Raw genomic sequence first — 14,678 nt, forward strand, 5'->3', positions numbered from 1 at the left:
TCTTATATATTTGTGGAGTAGCAAATAAATCCCTTATAAAAAAATTTATCTAATCATGAAATGGGTTGCTAGATAAGATAAAAATTGAACATTATTGTTTTTTTACTTTTTTTTAAGAATATAATATTGATAAAGACGGAATGTTATTTTAATTTATTTATTTTTAAGAAAATTGATTTTTTTTATAAAAATTGAAGAATATTAGTGAATTATTAATAATTTTGATTTCTTTTAAAAAAAAATTTGTTAAAAAATTGATTGATTTTTTCTTAAAAACAAGATGAGCTATTGATTGATTTATGTAAATATGTTGTAAGATCTGCCTTTTTTAAAAAAAAAAAAAACCCTTTTTATTTTTGTATCTAAAGTCAGTAATTGTTTGCTTTAGTTTATTTTGGAGTACCTCACTTTTCAACTTCTTGATATTTGATGCGTGTATGGTTGTGTGGGAATTACAATTAACGACACATTGACCACTTTTCCTCTTTATTATTATTGTCCCCTAATTTTTTAATAATATATTTTCTGATCTTTAATTTTTCACTTTTCCAGCTTTTGACCTTGCTTTCCTTTTTCTATAACAACTGTCTCTCTCTTTTTCTCTGTACTCACACTTTCTCTCTCCTCTCTTTTTTTTGTGTTTACTTCACACTTTTCACCGTTGCTGGTACTTTACACTTCATTTTTCTGCTTTATTTTTTTTTTGTGAATTTGCTACATCAATTTTTATCTGAACTCACATTTTTCTTTTGTTTAATTTATTTATTTTAAATTACTTTTTTTGTAATCTGAACTGGGTTTTCTCGGTACTGTATTTTTACTATATGTCAATTACAGAATTCTGAACTGGGTTTCTATAATTATCTCATTTTATAATAATTAATCTAATATGTTAACCGACAATTAATGGCACATTGACTTTATCCTAGGAAATGAATACCGACATGTATTTGCATGGTGCATGGTTGGCTGTTTTTTCTTTATATACCAAGTATTGTTTTATTTATGAAAAAGTAAAGACCTAATCTGCATGGTTGACTGACAATTATATATATTAATTGGGAGTATTGGTAGTTTGGTACTACAGTTTTTTTTGTGTATATATATTCCTTCATATTGCAATATTTCTCACCTACAACACATCAATTTCTCCCAAATTTTGTCCTTCTGTTGCTCATTGTAGTAGCTTGCTCGTATACAATCTCGTCGACTAGTAAATACTTTAACTCTTTGTTGTTTTTTTATTATATTTTCATGATTTCGTCTACAATCATCACTTCATCGGGTAATTTACGAGTTACGAAGTTTATTATTGTTTCAATTCAATTTTTTATCTAAGGAGGAATTATTTAATTTTCAATTATTTTTTTGTGTAGTCAAATTAGTACTCTGACTAATTTAAACACTCGAAAACAAATTGATGATTGTATAGTAGGTGATAAGATGATATATCATTTTTTTTTTTGAAAATTATCTATCGATTGTCACCCTGTTATTTAACTTTTACAATACTTGTGATTTGTGAATTGTTTACTTTATGGGTTTAATTGTTTAGAGTTGGGTCATGTCTATGCTGGTGGTTATGGCGGTGGGCCCGGTGGCGGTGAAGGGGGTGCTCATGGAGGATATATGCATTGATCGATATCATTTATTAATTTGATATGTTATAGTGATAATTAGTGCAAAATTAGTGAAAAACAGCATGGGTACAAAGTATAGTAGCATAAGCCCAGTATAAAAAATTGGCCAAACAAACAGCATATGAATAAAAATATTAACTGGGTTGCTATGATATGCAGCATAAAATGCAAAGTTCTTTTCTAGATCAAATACATCCATTTTGTATGGAACAATTTTCTTCAAAAATGGAAATTTTCACTTCAAAAATCGAAGATTTGGATGAAAAAATCGAAACTTTTTCTTCAAAAATTGAAGTTGTAGGATAAAATATCGAAGAGGAATGGAAAATTAGTTTGCAGGAAAATTAAATTATTAAATTAGGTAATTTTGGTAGTTGGAAATTGTTTGTGATGGCGTGAACTTTGCGGTTAACGTAACCATTACAAATTTACATTTACAAGTCTCCTGCTAAAATACGCCACTGGTTCTGAAAACCTGTTTTATTTTTATTATTTTTTTTTAAAATAAATTGCAAAAAAATAGGAAAAGGATTTTGAGAAACCAAAATTATGCCCCTTACAGGGGTCGAACCTAGGACCTTCGCGTTATTAGCTTGACGCTCTAACCAGCTGAGCTAATGGGCCATTTGATGATAATCTATGTCCTTGGTTATTTCCTCCTAGTTTCTCAGTAGATGTTAGAAGTACTACGTATATATTTTTTTTGAAGAAGAAACGTAACGTATATATATTTTGATTATTTATATCTTTGATTATATATTTTCATAGAAATGAACCTCATGCAATATTTTATTTTAATTTTCAAATTTTGGGGAAGTTAATGTTAGGAGCTAATTTTACAAAACATCCTAATATTTATTGCAAATGCCCTTAAAATACGTATATTGTGATAAACTAAAAACCCCTTGTTCAATCACAATTAAAAAGCCTTCATAGTACGTAAAATGTTTAGCATGGATGATAAAATTCATTAACCACTAGTTTCTTGTTTTTGTTCATATTATAATTCTAATATACCAGTACTTATTTTATTGTTTTTTTTAGACATATATTTATGTTAAAAAATGATTGGCCCCCAATAGAAAATTGTTCAAGATCCGCCAATGTTGTGAATCATAATTGATTGACCAGAATTTTTTGATAACATAAATTAAATTATAGTTACTTATATATTTCATGCATGAAACTAATAATTTAAAAGTGCTCTTGATCATAGTGTAATGGCTGGTAGGGTAGCATGGTCTGATGACAGTACATAAATTTTTTTGGACATATGCTTGGAGATGAAAGCAAGTGGACTATCAAAGGTTAATTGGGATAGAATAGTGAGTACTTTGAACGTAAAAAGTGGGAAGAATTTCAATATTAAACAAGTAAGAAATCATTGGGATGATTTAACGAAAAAGTTCAAAATTTGGAATGAAATGGAACTCAATTGGACCGGTCTTACATTTGATCCTATTACTGGTTGTCCTCTAGTTGAACAAGATGATAGGTGGAATATATTTGTGAAGGTATGACATTTTGTTTATCCATTTTCTTGCATTATGACCTCTACAATGCTAGTTTTATTTTTAAATTTATTTAATTGAAAGTTTGTGCATTTATGCAGAAACATAAAGGTTTACCAGCGAGATTCCTAAGGAGACCATTGCCTCATCTAGATAAGCTACGAGCACTTTTTTCAGGGTCTTTTGCTACTAGCAAATGGAGTTTTTCTCCAGGATTAGGTGGGGAACAAATTGGTAAAGAAAATGAGGAAAGGTCTGGGGACAGTGATGAAAATATAGTAGATATGAAAATGAGTAGGGGAATAAATAATTCGGATGATGAACAGAGCATTTCACCTCCTAAAATTACCTCGTTGGGGAAACGTAAGAGTGATGGGTGTACTAGTAAACTTAAAAAAAACAAGAGTAGTAACATTGACTCTTGTATAGAGTTGTTGAAAATGTCTATTGAAACTAATTGTAAGTAAGGGAGTGGTAATAAGTATAAAGATGTCTTAGAAGCTCTATACAATATTGAGGCTACTGTTCAACAAGGAGAAGGATTTATTTACCAATGTATGAATTTTCTTCATCATGGCGACAATGCAGATTTCTTCTTAGGTCTCCGAACTGATGATCAGAAGATCATGTATTTGAAGACAACATTTCAAGATCCATCATTGGGTGGTCCTTAATTAGGTTTTTTGGGGTGATGAGTATTCGGAGTTAACTTTGTCTTATGTTTTTCCTATGACTTGTTTTGCAGTTTTATATGTTCTTTGTTAGTTATTTGATGTTGTTTTAGTTTTAATTAAGGTTCCACATATGAAGCTACTATTTTTGCTGACCTTTAGGTTTAAGTAGCTTCATATGATGCTATTGCTTTTCAGGTGATTTAATTAAGAAGCTTTAGCCTTTATTTTAAAAGTCATTGTTGATTTTATTTTAGAAATTGAATAATGTTGGTATTTTGTTGATTTATGTTGTAGAATGGATAACACACTTCCACTATGCTTCACAATTATCGCATTGGAAGAGCTAAAGAGACTTCTTACACCAATTGAGAGATTGCCTTTAAGGTTAGGTGGAGAATCTGGTAGCGAATACATAAACAGACTACTACATGCCCATCCTGATTTATGCAAAGAACAATTGAGATTAGATAGAAACATACTTGTGGATCTTGTTACTTGCATGAAAAATAAAAATTTATTATCGGATGGTCATTACATATTTGTGGCTGAGCAATTAGGAATATTTTTATATATCATGGCTAAAGGCAGTTCTTATCGTGGTGCTGCCGGTCGATTTCAGCACTCTATTGCAACAATTGGGTTGTACTTTAAACAAGTACTGCAAGCAATGGTTCATTAGTCTACCAAGATCATAAGACCAAACCAAAGTTTGAGCGAGGTGCCAAAAAAATAGGTGACAGCATAAAATATTGGTCATATTTCAAGGTATTAAGAAACATTATTATTATCTTGCATTGTCATTATATTATTTTATGCATGTGCAATATATAATCACTTATAAAATGTATCTTTAAATGTTAATGAACTATTAGGATTGTGTTGGAGCATTGGATGGGACTCATATAAATGCAGTTGTAAGCGATGATGATGGTGTGGCACATCGAGGGCGTTCTGGAAAAAAAACATGGAATGTTTTGGCTGCCTGTTCCTTTGATAGATTTTTCACATTTATCAACGTTGGATTTGAAGGTAGTGCTCATGATATTACTGTATGGAACCATTGCTTAACCGTACCAGAATTTCGATTTCCCCATCCACCTCCAGGTATAATTTAAAATAGTGTATGTTTTTACTCCATACATGACACTATACTAATATGCCGTATAACTTTATTTTGTAACAGGAAAATATTATCTAGTAGATTCTAGATATTCGAATACCGTTGGAAATTTGAGTCCAATAAAAGATAAAGATATTAGAACCCATTTGCCCGAATTTCGAAATGGTCCACCACCTCAAGGCATTCTTGAACTTTTTAATTATCTTCACTCTTCACTTCGAACAACGATCGAGAGATGTTTTGGACAATTAAAATCTCGATGGAAAATATTGACAATGATGTCAAATATGGACACTAAACATCAATTGGCAATTATGGTTGCTACATTCACACTTCACAATTTTATTCGATTACATGAGTTAGATATACCCATTGATAGTGGTATAGAAATCGAACCAAGAGCAGATTATGATTTGTTTAACAAGAATCGTAAAGTTGTAATGAAAGAAGTACAACTTAATATAGTGAAGGAAATTTGGAACTTCTTGTAATGAAAATTATATTTGTAAACGTTTATGATTTGGAGCTTATAATGAAATTTGAATTATTATCGTTTATTGTTTGTGCTATTTAATAACATAGAAAATGTTGCTAGTTCAAACAAACGATAAAATCAAATCCGATAAATCATAAATCAATAATAATAATAATAATAATAATAATAATAATAATTTGTATTTTATCTGAATTTTTCTGATCTGATCTGAACTTATTTTTTCTGGTCTGATCTGATCTGAACTTATTTTTTCTGATCTGATCCGATCTGAACTTATTTTTTCTGATATGATCTGATTTGAACTTATTTTTTCTGATCTGATCTGATCTGAACTTATTTTTCTGAAATAAGTAAAAATAAGGTGAACTAAACAAGGCCTTAGAGCCTTGTGTGTTTCGAGTCTCTGTTTATTGGGTGTTGTGCTTGTTTGAAGTGTTTCTGAAAAAAAAATTGATCATGTCAAGAAGAAACCAACTAAGAAACACCTCCTCCACTAGACTTAGGAACCCATCGCCTCCTCCTCCCATTGCTCCACCACAAGTGGATACAATGGGAATAATCTTCAATGACCCGGCCTTTTCTGTCAACTTCCTTAGATATAGTAGGAGGCGAATTAGGCCCACTAAGTTTTACAATGACGATGTAGCCAATTCCCTAGAGGTAGGAGACGATGTTAGGATGTTGTTTGAGGGTGCCAACCTAGGTTCTTGGTTACAAATGCATGCCCAAACCTATAGGAGACTAACCCTTGAATTCCTCTCCACCCTCTATGTGCATCGGGACACCACGAGGACCCCTCTCTACATAACCTTCCAACTCATGAACACCCAACATAAAATTACTATAGCAAGAGTGAACCAAGCTTTTGGGTGGCCCACAACCGGGACTATCTGACCTAAGGATAGGCACCCGCGTGGTTATAATGCGGGGGATTTTTGGAGAAGAATCTCGGGGGCTTTTGAGTACAACCCTAGATCTGATAAGGCCACTGCCATTATCCACCCCGCATTTAGACTCTCTCAGAGCATTATAGCAAACACAACGTTTTCTAGGGGGGATAGCTCGGGGGTGGTGTCCTCAAGGGAGCTCTACTTCCTTTGGCACTTGAGTGAAGGGAGCACTAGCTTAGATGTTGGGTCTTGGTTTGTAGACCACCTTGAGGATATTGCCACAGGATCCGGCAACATCACCATAGGTGGCATGATTACTATTATTGTTGTTGCTCTTTACCTTGATTTTTCAGATGAAGTGATTGTCCCAAGGCCGACATAGTTGGACAGGCAGTCATTGAGGGCCATGAAGTGGCTCATGGATGCAGAGGGGAACCACCCCTTACTTGTGGTTAGTGAGTAGGCGTCCCTATGCCTATCTCCCTAACCCGGAGGCCACCGCCATCTATGACAAATCAATTGGATTTTTTAGAGGGACTTTCCTTGGGCTCCCGGTGAAGAGGGAGAAGAGCAAAGACAAGAGCAACAACAACAAGACAAACACCAACAACAACAACATCATCAACAACAACATCAACAATTTTAGCAAAAACAATTTGATCAACAACATGAGTTCCAACAAGGGTACCAAGAGGGGTACCAAGGTCAAGGGATGGGTGAAAACAACCCATACCTCGCATTTGAGCAGCAAATCGCCAATATGAATGCAAACTTCGGCCGCATGACCACCGAATTTGAGACCATGAGAAAGTTAAACGAAGCATGAGGTCTTCATGCGACAATATGAGAACAAGTTTCGAGGGTCTCGGATCGGAATTGGGCGATTTCCGCAATGTGTACCGGCATCTCTACCCCGGGGGCTCAAGATCCCAAGGGGACCTGAACCAATGAGTTAGTTTCTTCCTCCCCTTCTCTTTGTGCTCGCATTGCTTTTACATTGGGGACAATGTTTATGATAGCTTGGGGGGAGTGTTTTCTCATGTGTCATTGGTTCATGTTGTGTTCTCGTGTTTGCATGTTGAATTTGCATGTTGATTGTTCCCTTTCCCTAAACATCCAAATCCCTTGAATCTAAATTTGCTCCCTTTGAAATCCAATACCCTAAATCCAAATCTCTTATCTTGTGAATACCTCTCTTATCTCCTTATTTAGATGTAAAGTTATTTTTATTTTTATGCTTAGCTTAGCTTAATGCTGTAAATATCTCTTTCTTAAAAAAAAATTAAAAAAATAAAAACGAAAATAAAATGCCCAAGGATGAGACTCAAATGACGATGCTTATATGTTTTGCTTGCTTGACTCTTGAGCGATGAGTAAAAGTTCTGTTAGAAGGGTGTGTGCAAGAGTTGGGGTCATTTAGAGGTCTATTAATCTTGATTGCATTAGTGTATATGAAATGAAAGCCAATGAATGCTCAATTGCACGTATAGCATAGGATATTGTCAAATTTGCCCAAAGTAGGATATGTTTGAATCGAATTGCGGTCCCTTGTGCCTTTAATGTGCCTCATCTCCTCCCCGAAATGAAACACTATTAGGGAATTAGCGCTATTTGTATCATGTGTAATAAGTGGCATAATAAGCCATACGTTCCTAATAAAGAAAGAGCTGCTCACAGTTAAAAGAGGCGAGGGCAATGAATGTTGAAAAAAAAAAAACATAGAAAAGAAGGGAGAATAAAAACTCCCCCAAAATTCTCAAAATTTTGATTTTCTCTTCTTTAGAGGTCAACTTGTGGATGCCTCCCACACATTGTTTACTATGTTGTTTCTTGTGAAATTCCCGAGTTAGAGTGTAGTTAAGGGACTTCGGGTGTGCATTTTGGGAAATGGACTAGCATTTTGAGATTTTATAACCAAAAGAGGGCTTGTTACAACTTTGGAATATCTAGATGTGCTCTAATGAACTAGTAAAAGGTCTAAAGAAGTATCCTAGTACAACCTTGCTTGGTTTTCCTCTTTACCCCCAACTCATGTGTACATTTGTATGATTGGTAATTCTTGAAAGTCGCTCACTTGTCTCGCTTGTGATTTATATCCCGGTGAGTTGAATTAGGTGATAAAAACATTAGAATTTGTGTAGTTTGATAGTTTTGTTGTGGTTTGTGTGAGTTGTGGGTTAAGCTTAATGGAAACCCTCATGAGATAAAAACTCGTCCTCTAAGGCGACTTAAAGGTTTAAATTGCTTCTCACTTGCGCTAAAAGTGATTATGGTTGTCACCATACGGATTTGTGTATTTGTGCTTCCTCCTTGTTGCCTCTCCTTGGTTTGATGTTAGCAGGTTGTTTTCCTTCTTTGGTTTGACACGATTGTTTTTTCTCGAGGACAAGTAAAAGCTTAGCTTAGGGGGATTTGATAACTTGCTATTTGATATGATTTTAGGGTGTTTTTGAACCTAGTTTACTTGATAGATTTGTGTTTTTGTTCACTTTTACTATATTATTATGCAATTTTTGTGTATCCTATGCTTCACGGGTTGTTAGTGTTTTTGTTGAGATTTTAGGTCCAAAGACGACCAAATGAAGCCTATGGATATTAAACTGAGGTTAGAAGCAAGAAGATGATGGAAAGAAGCCAAGGAAAAGAGCAAAACAAAAGAAAAGGTGAAGAAAAGGGCTTAGAAGACCCTGCACGGCCGTGCCAGATCTTGCACGTCCGTGCAGGAGTGCTCCAGCAAGTCAGAACTTTCTGCCTGAGCATGCAAGTCCGTGTAGAGCTATGCACGTCCGTGCAAGATACCCAGCACGTCCGTGCAGATGTCTGCACGTCCGACCAGATTGCCCAGTCCAATTTAGTCTGCAATACAAGGCCTGGACGGTCGTGCTTAAGTTGGCACGTCTGTGCAGAAGAGGCTGCACGTCCGTGCCATACTTGGCAAGTCCGTGCAGGATTTCCAGCCTAGATAGTACCTACTGACTTGCTCTGCACGGCCGTACATAAGGTGGCACGTCTGTGCAGACCTACAGTCAAGCCCTATTCTTGTTTTCTCCGTCCTTATTATTTGGGGGTCTTATAAATACCCCCTTTGAGCTCATTTGTACGGATTATCAAAGTTTTTAGAGCTTTCTCTTAGTTTTGCAATCCTAGAAAATTAAGTTCTCAAATCATTAGTTAGATTCTAATTATTAGTTTGGAAAACTCAATTTCAACCATTGTAGAAGACAAGTTTCCACCATTGTTGTTCAAGCTTGAAGTTTCATAGTAACTATTTCTTACTCTTCTCTTCCATTTCTCTCAACTTTTTGGATAATTACTTGCTTAATTCTTGTATGCTTAGATTGTTAATTAGCTTAATCCTTAGTTTGATCTTGTTCATGAATTGCTTGAAATCTTTAATTGCTTTAATTTCCATGAATTGTGAATAGTCTAATTTCTAGGGTTTGGGTAAAACCCTCAATGTAGTCACTAATAACTAGTTGCATGTGCTAGTTTGGTTATTGTGGGATGCTAATTAGTTGAGCTTAAGTGGTTTAATTGTTTAGCTCTTGTATATGGCCATTGCTAGAACTATTTATCCAAGCTTTCTCAACTAAGGATCGAGAGATGAACTTGATGAGTTAGCTCCCTTATGCTCAATTGACTTGAAATGTCATGAGAATAGGAATTTCCGGTCAAGGGAATGTTTATGTCATCGTGATTATGCTTTAACACTTGTTTTATGCTTTGTAACCACGAGAGTAGGTTGTATTCAAGATTCAAGTAATCCCTCTAGCTTGAGAGAGTAGTTGGTTGCCTTAGATGACTTCCCCTAATTTATCCCCTTAATTTACCTTGATTATTGCATGTCAATTGTGATTTGTGATGAAGTTTGTTTCGGGGTTTTCTGATGTCCTGCGGGAGAGTTACAATTCCGAGACTGGAACCGGACGCCTGTACCTGCAAAATAACGGAAACTCCTGAGAGCTCCGCCTCCAACGGTCAAGTTAGTACCTAATTAAGGAGTAATTAATACGGAAATTAAATCAATAAGATCTCTCTAGGTGAGAGTGTTTAATGTTGGTAATCTGCGTCGTTAGCGAGATTAGCCGGTTATTAGTGTTCCGTAATGTCTCTGTTCTTCTCTGCTTGATTTCTATTATTAATTAATGAGGATTAATTAAGTATTTATAGCCTTGAGAAGCGTGCCACTCTCTAGGTTTAAGGTAAACCTAGGGCTGACCGGGCCTCTAGACTGGATTGGGCCTTGATGGCCGGTTTTCCCATTTGGCATGGGTGGACACGTGGCGTGCCTCGATTGGTCCGTAGAGGACGTATCTGTGACTGACACGTGGCAGGCTCCTATTGGCCTTCGTGAAGGACACGTGGCGGAACCTGGTTGGTCCACTTGTCAGACGGTGATTGGTGGATAAAAATCCCCTAATCATTTGCCCCTCACAGGTGGCACGTGACTGGTCACGTGTCGCCTGTGACAGGTGTCGCACGGTGACAGGCGACGGCCTGCTACAGGTGTCACCTTGCAAACGGCCGAGAGATTTTCCCGCCCAAATTTTGAATTTGGAAGCGACCCTTCGCCTTCTCACTTTGCCTATAAAAGGAAGTGCTGACTTCGGTCATTTTCACATTTGAGAACTTTGCGAGAACATTCGGACCCCTGAACTTGCTCTGACATTTCGGACCTTTTCTGCCTACCGCCTGTTCTGACAAGCCGATTGCACCGGACTTCCAGAACTTCATCAACCGTCACCCGTTCAGGTAACTCAGTTCTCTTACTCTTAATTTTCTTTTTATTTTTTGAAATGGCACCACGGAAGCACACGACACGACCTAAGTTAGTGATCAGCCGGTCACCGGGGACGGCTGAATCTAGGACTAGGAGTGCCGCCTGCCCTTTTCTAGACCCATCTTTGCCCTTTATACAAAGTCCGACTGTATCTGTGTCTATGCAGAACGTGATGGCCAGAACAAAACAGACTGCTATGATATCAAACTCAGACGGCTCCTCCCAAAGGGTGCTCCTTAGTGAAACATCTGACCAGGCGCCAGATGTAGAATTGAAACGAGACGGCTGCCAAGCCGACAGTTCTGAGAGAGGGGCCAAGGTGGTCCCTTCCCATCTTACCGTTGACATGTCTAATTTTCCTCCTGCTCCTTCTAAGGGGGAGGAGGCGGGCCCCTCTGGGAGAGGGGAGGAGTCGTCCTCTTCGGACTCGTCAGAGGACGAGTCTGAGCCCAGCTCTTCTGGCCACAGTTCTCCAGGCTCAGAAGAAAGACATAGCCGCCTACAAGAGGCGAGACTTTCTCATGCAGTTGAGAAGGGGGACAATTGGGCGGAGCCGTCCGCCTCTTACAGAGAGGAGAACGCCCCCTACTACTGCATGGTACCCCGGGGCCGGATCGCAACCATGCAAGACAAAGTGGCGAGCTTTATTGCTAACCACAGAATGGGCCCGGAATTTTTACTGTTCGTGCCGGATCCAGAAGACACTGTCGTCTGGCCGGCTGGTACCAGCTGTGATGACGGCTGCTTTGGCTGCTATGTGGCGGCCATCAAAGCTGGACTGCGCTTCCCATTACATCCGGCTTTTCAGCGGATTTTAGATGGGTATGATTTGGGGTTATGGCAGTTAGCCCCCAACTCTTGGGTAAACGTACTCGGCTATGTGGCCGGGTGCGAAATGTACGGGGTGGAGCCAAGCTTTGAGGCTTTCGCCCACATGAACTATCTCAGCCGGACCCCTAAGTCGGGAGGTACCGGCTGGTATCAATTAACAAGCCATAGGGGTTACCTCATGACGAGAGGTAAGGCGAACAAATGGAAGGATTGGCGGAACACCTTCCTTATCATTGAGGGTTCAGACACGGAGCTGAACCAACGTTTTAACAAGTGGAATAGGGATCCGCCTCTTCTCGCAGGCGGCCGCAGCATGCCGCCTGTTCCCCCAAAGGCTAAAAGAGAGATCCTAGACAGAGGACTCTTCAAAGTAGAGACTAGGGTGAACCCTACTTCAGGGGTACGAGAGCAAGTACCCCTAAACTGCGTCCCGAGCTTCAAGTGGCTCTATGACGAGTACTTTTTGGCCGCCTGTGGCCTCAGCAGTCGGTGCTCTAGAGGTAGCCGGCCTGACAAATACTCTGTTTTTTCACACCTTGTTTACTTGGGATCTTTACTAACTTTGCTATTTATTTTTTTGCAGCTGACGCCATGAGTAAAATAACAGCATCCAAGACTGCGGCGGCCATGTTGCGGGCCTCTCTCATGCAACAGTCTTATGCCGACTCCCCCAACAAGGGGGCACCCTTGGTAGGCTTCGAAAACTCTTCCTCTTTTAGTTGTCTTATGCATATACTAACTCCTTTTGTTTTCAGTCTGGCACTCCAAGGGCTTCTTCCTCGCAACAGCCGGACCCCAAGGCCCGGAGGACGACTGTTGCAAGCTCTCCTGGGTCTTCCAGGAAAACAGTGGCGGCTGAGAAGCAGCCGGCCACGTCTTCTAAAACCCCGGTGGGGCCGCCTAGAAGTATGGACAATCACTTGTAAAAACTTTCACACTTGCTTCCTTCTTGACTAGGTCTAACTTGTTTTTTTTTCTTTCGCTTAATGCAGCCGGCCCTCAGGGGCTTGACTTGGTTGAGGTAGCCAAGTCCATGGTCAAAGTAGTTCCTCCATCTGAAAGGGAGGCGGTCAGGGGTGCCGGCACCCTTGACCTTGATGGGATTTCAGGGGTCCTTGCTGAGGTATACTTAGCATATTTTTGAGTATTTGAGTTCCAGGGCGCCTGTTATCTTTTTGTTTGGAAACTGACGCCTGTTTTTCTTTGTACTTAGGCCCTGCTCCGAGTCAACAGCCTTCGCAAGCCGATTGATCGGAAAAACAAAGAGGTAAAGGCCGCAAAAGCTATGGCCGCCTCCAGCTGTGATAAGGCAATGTTTCAAATTGCCCAAAATGAAGTACTGACCATTGATCTTCTTTATTATCAGGCGCAGGCTACCGCCGCTGTTCGGGCTCAGTTAGAGGCGGCCCAGAAGAAGATTGACGAGCTGGAGGCGACCGTCACAAATCTTAAGGCCGAGCTGAAACCTCTTCGCCAAAAAATGCACTCTTACGAAGCCATGGAGAAATCTTTGGCCAACGTAAAAGAACGCCTGGTGAGCCAAGAGAAGAGTCTTACCCAAGAGCTCTCGGAAAAGGCCGAGCAAGAGAAGAAAGAGCTCGTCCGGGAGATGGTGGAAGACTCCGCTCAAATCCAGCGCATGACCTGGGGCCGCCTGTTCCCCAGTGCCGACTTTGCCTCTTGGGAAAGAACGTACCGCCAGTGTTCGGAAACATATAATCAACAGATCCTGGCGGCTGCTGAAGAAGAGGCGTTGGAAGGTGCGTTGGAGGAGGAGGAAGAGCCGGTTGTGGCGCTTGTGCCACTTGGGGGTAAGGCATCAAAAGAGGGTGCAGCTAAAGCCGAGTCCAGCAAGAAGAGTGCTGACCAGGCGGCAGCTGCTGATACTGAACTGCCCCCTTCTTAAGCTTTAAGTATTTTTTCCACGGCCTGCGTGCCGTTTGCTTTGTAATTACCCGGCCAGGGGGCCGGGGTTTTGAATATTCTGCTGGTCTTTAATGACCGGCTTATTTTTAATCAAATTTTTGTTTTGATTCAAATTTGTCTAAGTATTCCATATCTAATATCCCATTGTTCACTAGACCGACTGTTGTGTATGGCCGAACGTTGCAGACAGGTACAAATAGTAAGTACGCCGCCTATGCCCCTGGACGACTGGTTGTCTGTTTCCAGGATAGACGATCAGTCGGCCATTTATTCAATCGGTATTCGAACTCTTTATTCAATCGGTCTGACTAAGTAAATAGTATTACCTAGTCGCCCAGGAATTAAGTAGGAAAACAAGCGGTGGGTACCGGTTGTTTCCCTTTATTGCCAATGTTGGCTTTTAACTCGTAATTTGTTAACCTAGCAAGAGTATTGGTTGAGAGCCCTTGTTTATTAAAAACAGGTGGACGACTCATACCTTTTAGGCTCCATACTAAGTTTGAGTGACTATTAAGTTAACATAGGAGTTACTTAGTCTTCGTCACAATCAAGATTGAGTAGTAGAGGTACCAGGCGGCGTAGGCCGGCTAGGCCCCTTGATTCGCCAATGTTTGTTGGCTATTAACTCAATAGGTTACCTAGTAGGAATAGGGGTTTGAGTGCCCTTGTTTGTTTGAAACAGGCGGACGACTCAAACTTTTTAGGTTCCATACCAAATTTGAAGGAGTGACTATGAGTTAACGTTGGAGTTACTCAGTCGCCGTCACTTTTGTTTGAGAAGTAGAGGTACCAGGCGGCGTAGGCCGGTTA

The 14,678-nt window shown here is 39.3% G+C and overlaps 1 protein-coding gene and 1 pseudogene across 1 annotated transcript; both read left to right on the forward strand.

Annotated features, from left to right (window-relative positions):
• The first annotated feature begins 3,064 nt into the window (after positions 1-3,064).
• Positions 3,065-3,838, forward strand: LOC110731082 (annotated as a pseudogene).
• A 165-nt stretch (positions 3,839-4,003) lies between these two features.
• LOC110731067 lies at positions 4,004-5,436 on the forward strand. Its single transcript, XM_021910916.1, has 4 exons — positions 4,004-4,020; positions 4,120-4,480; positions 4,698-4,929; positions 5,009-5,436. Exons 1-4 carry the CDS (start codon positions 4,004-4,006, stop codon positions 5,434-5,436), a joined length of 1,038 nt encoding a protein of 345 aa, XP_021766608.1.
• The last annotated feature ends 9,242 nt before the right edge of the window (positions 5,437-14,678 follow it).

Source organism: Chenopodium quinoa, unplaced genomic scaffold (assembly GCF_001683475.1).
Source record: "Chenopodium quinoa cultivar QQ74 unplaced genomic scaffold, ASM168347v1, whole genome shotgun sequence".
Taxonomy (NCBI): domain Eukaryota; kingdom Viridiplantae; phylum Streptophyta; class Magnoliopsida; order Caryophyllales; family Amaranthaceae; genus Chenopodium; species Chenopodium quinoa.

Coding starts and splice junctions, on each gene's coding strand:
- LOC110731067 (XM_021910916.1), top strand. Junction 4,481..4,697: donor TTGGGTTGTACTTTAAACAA/GTACTGCAAGCA, acceptor ATGAACTATTAG/GATTGTGTTGGAGCATTGGA. Junction 4,930..5,008: donor ATTTCCCCATCCACCTCCAG/GTATAATTTAAA, acceptor ATTTTGTAACAG/GAAAATATTATCTAGTAGAT.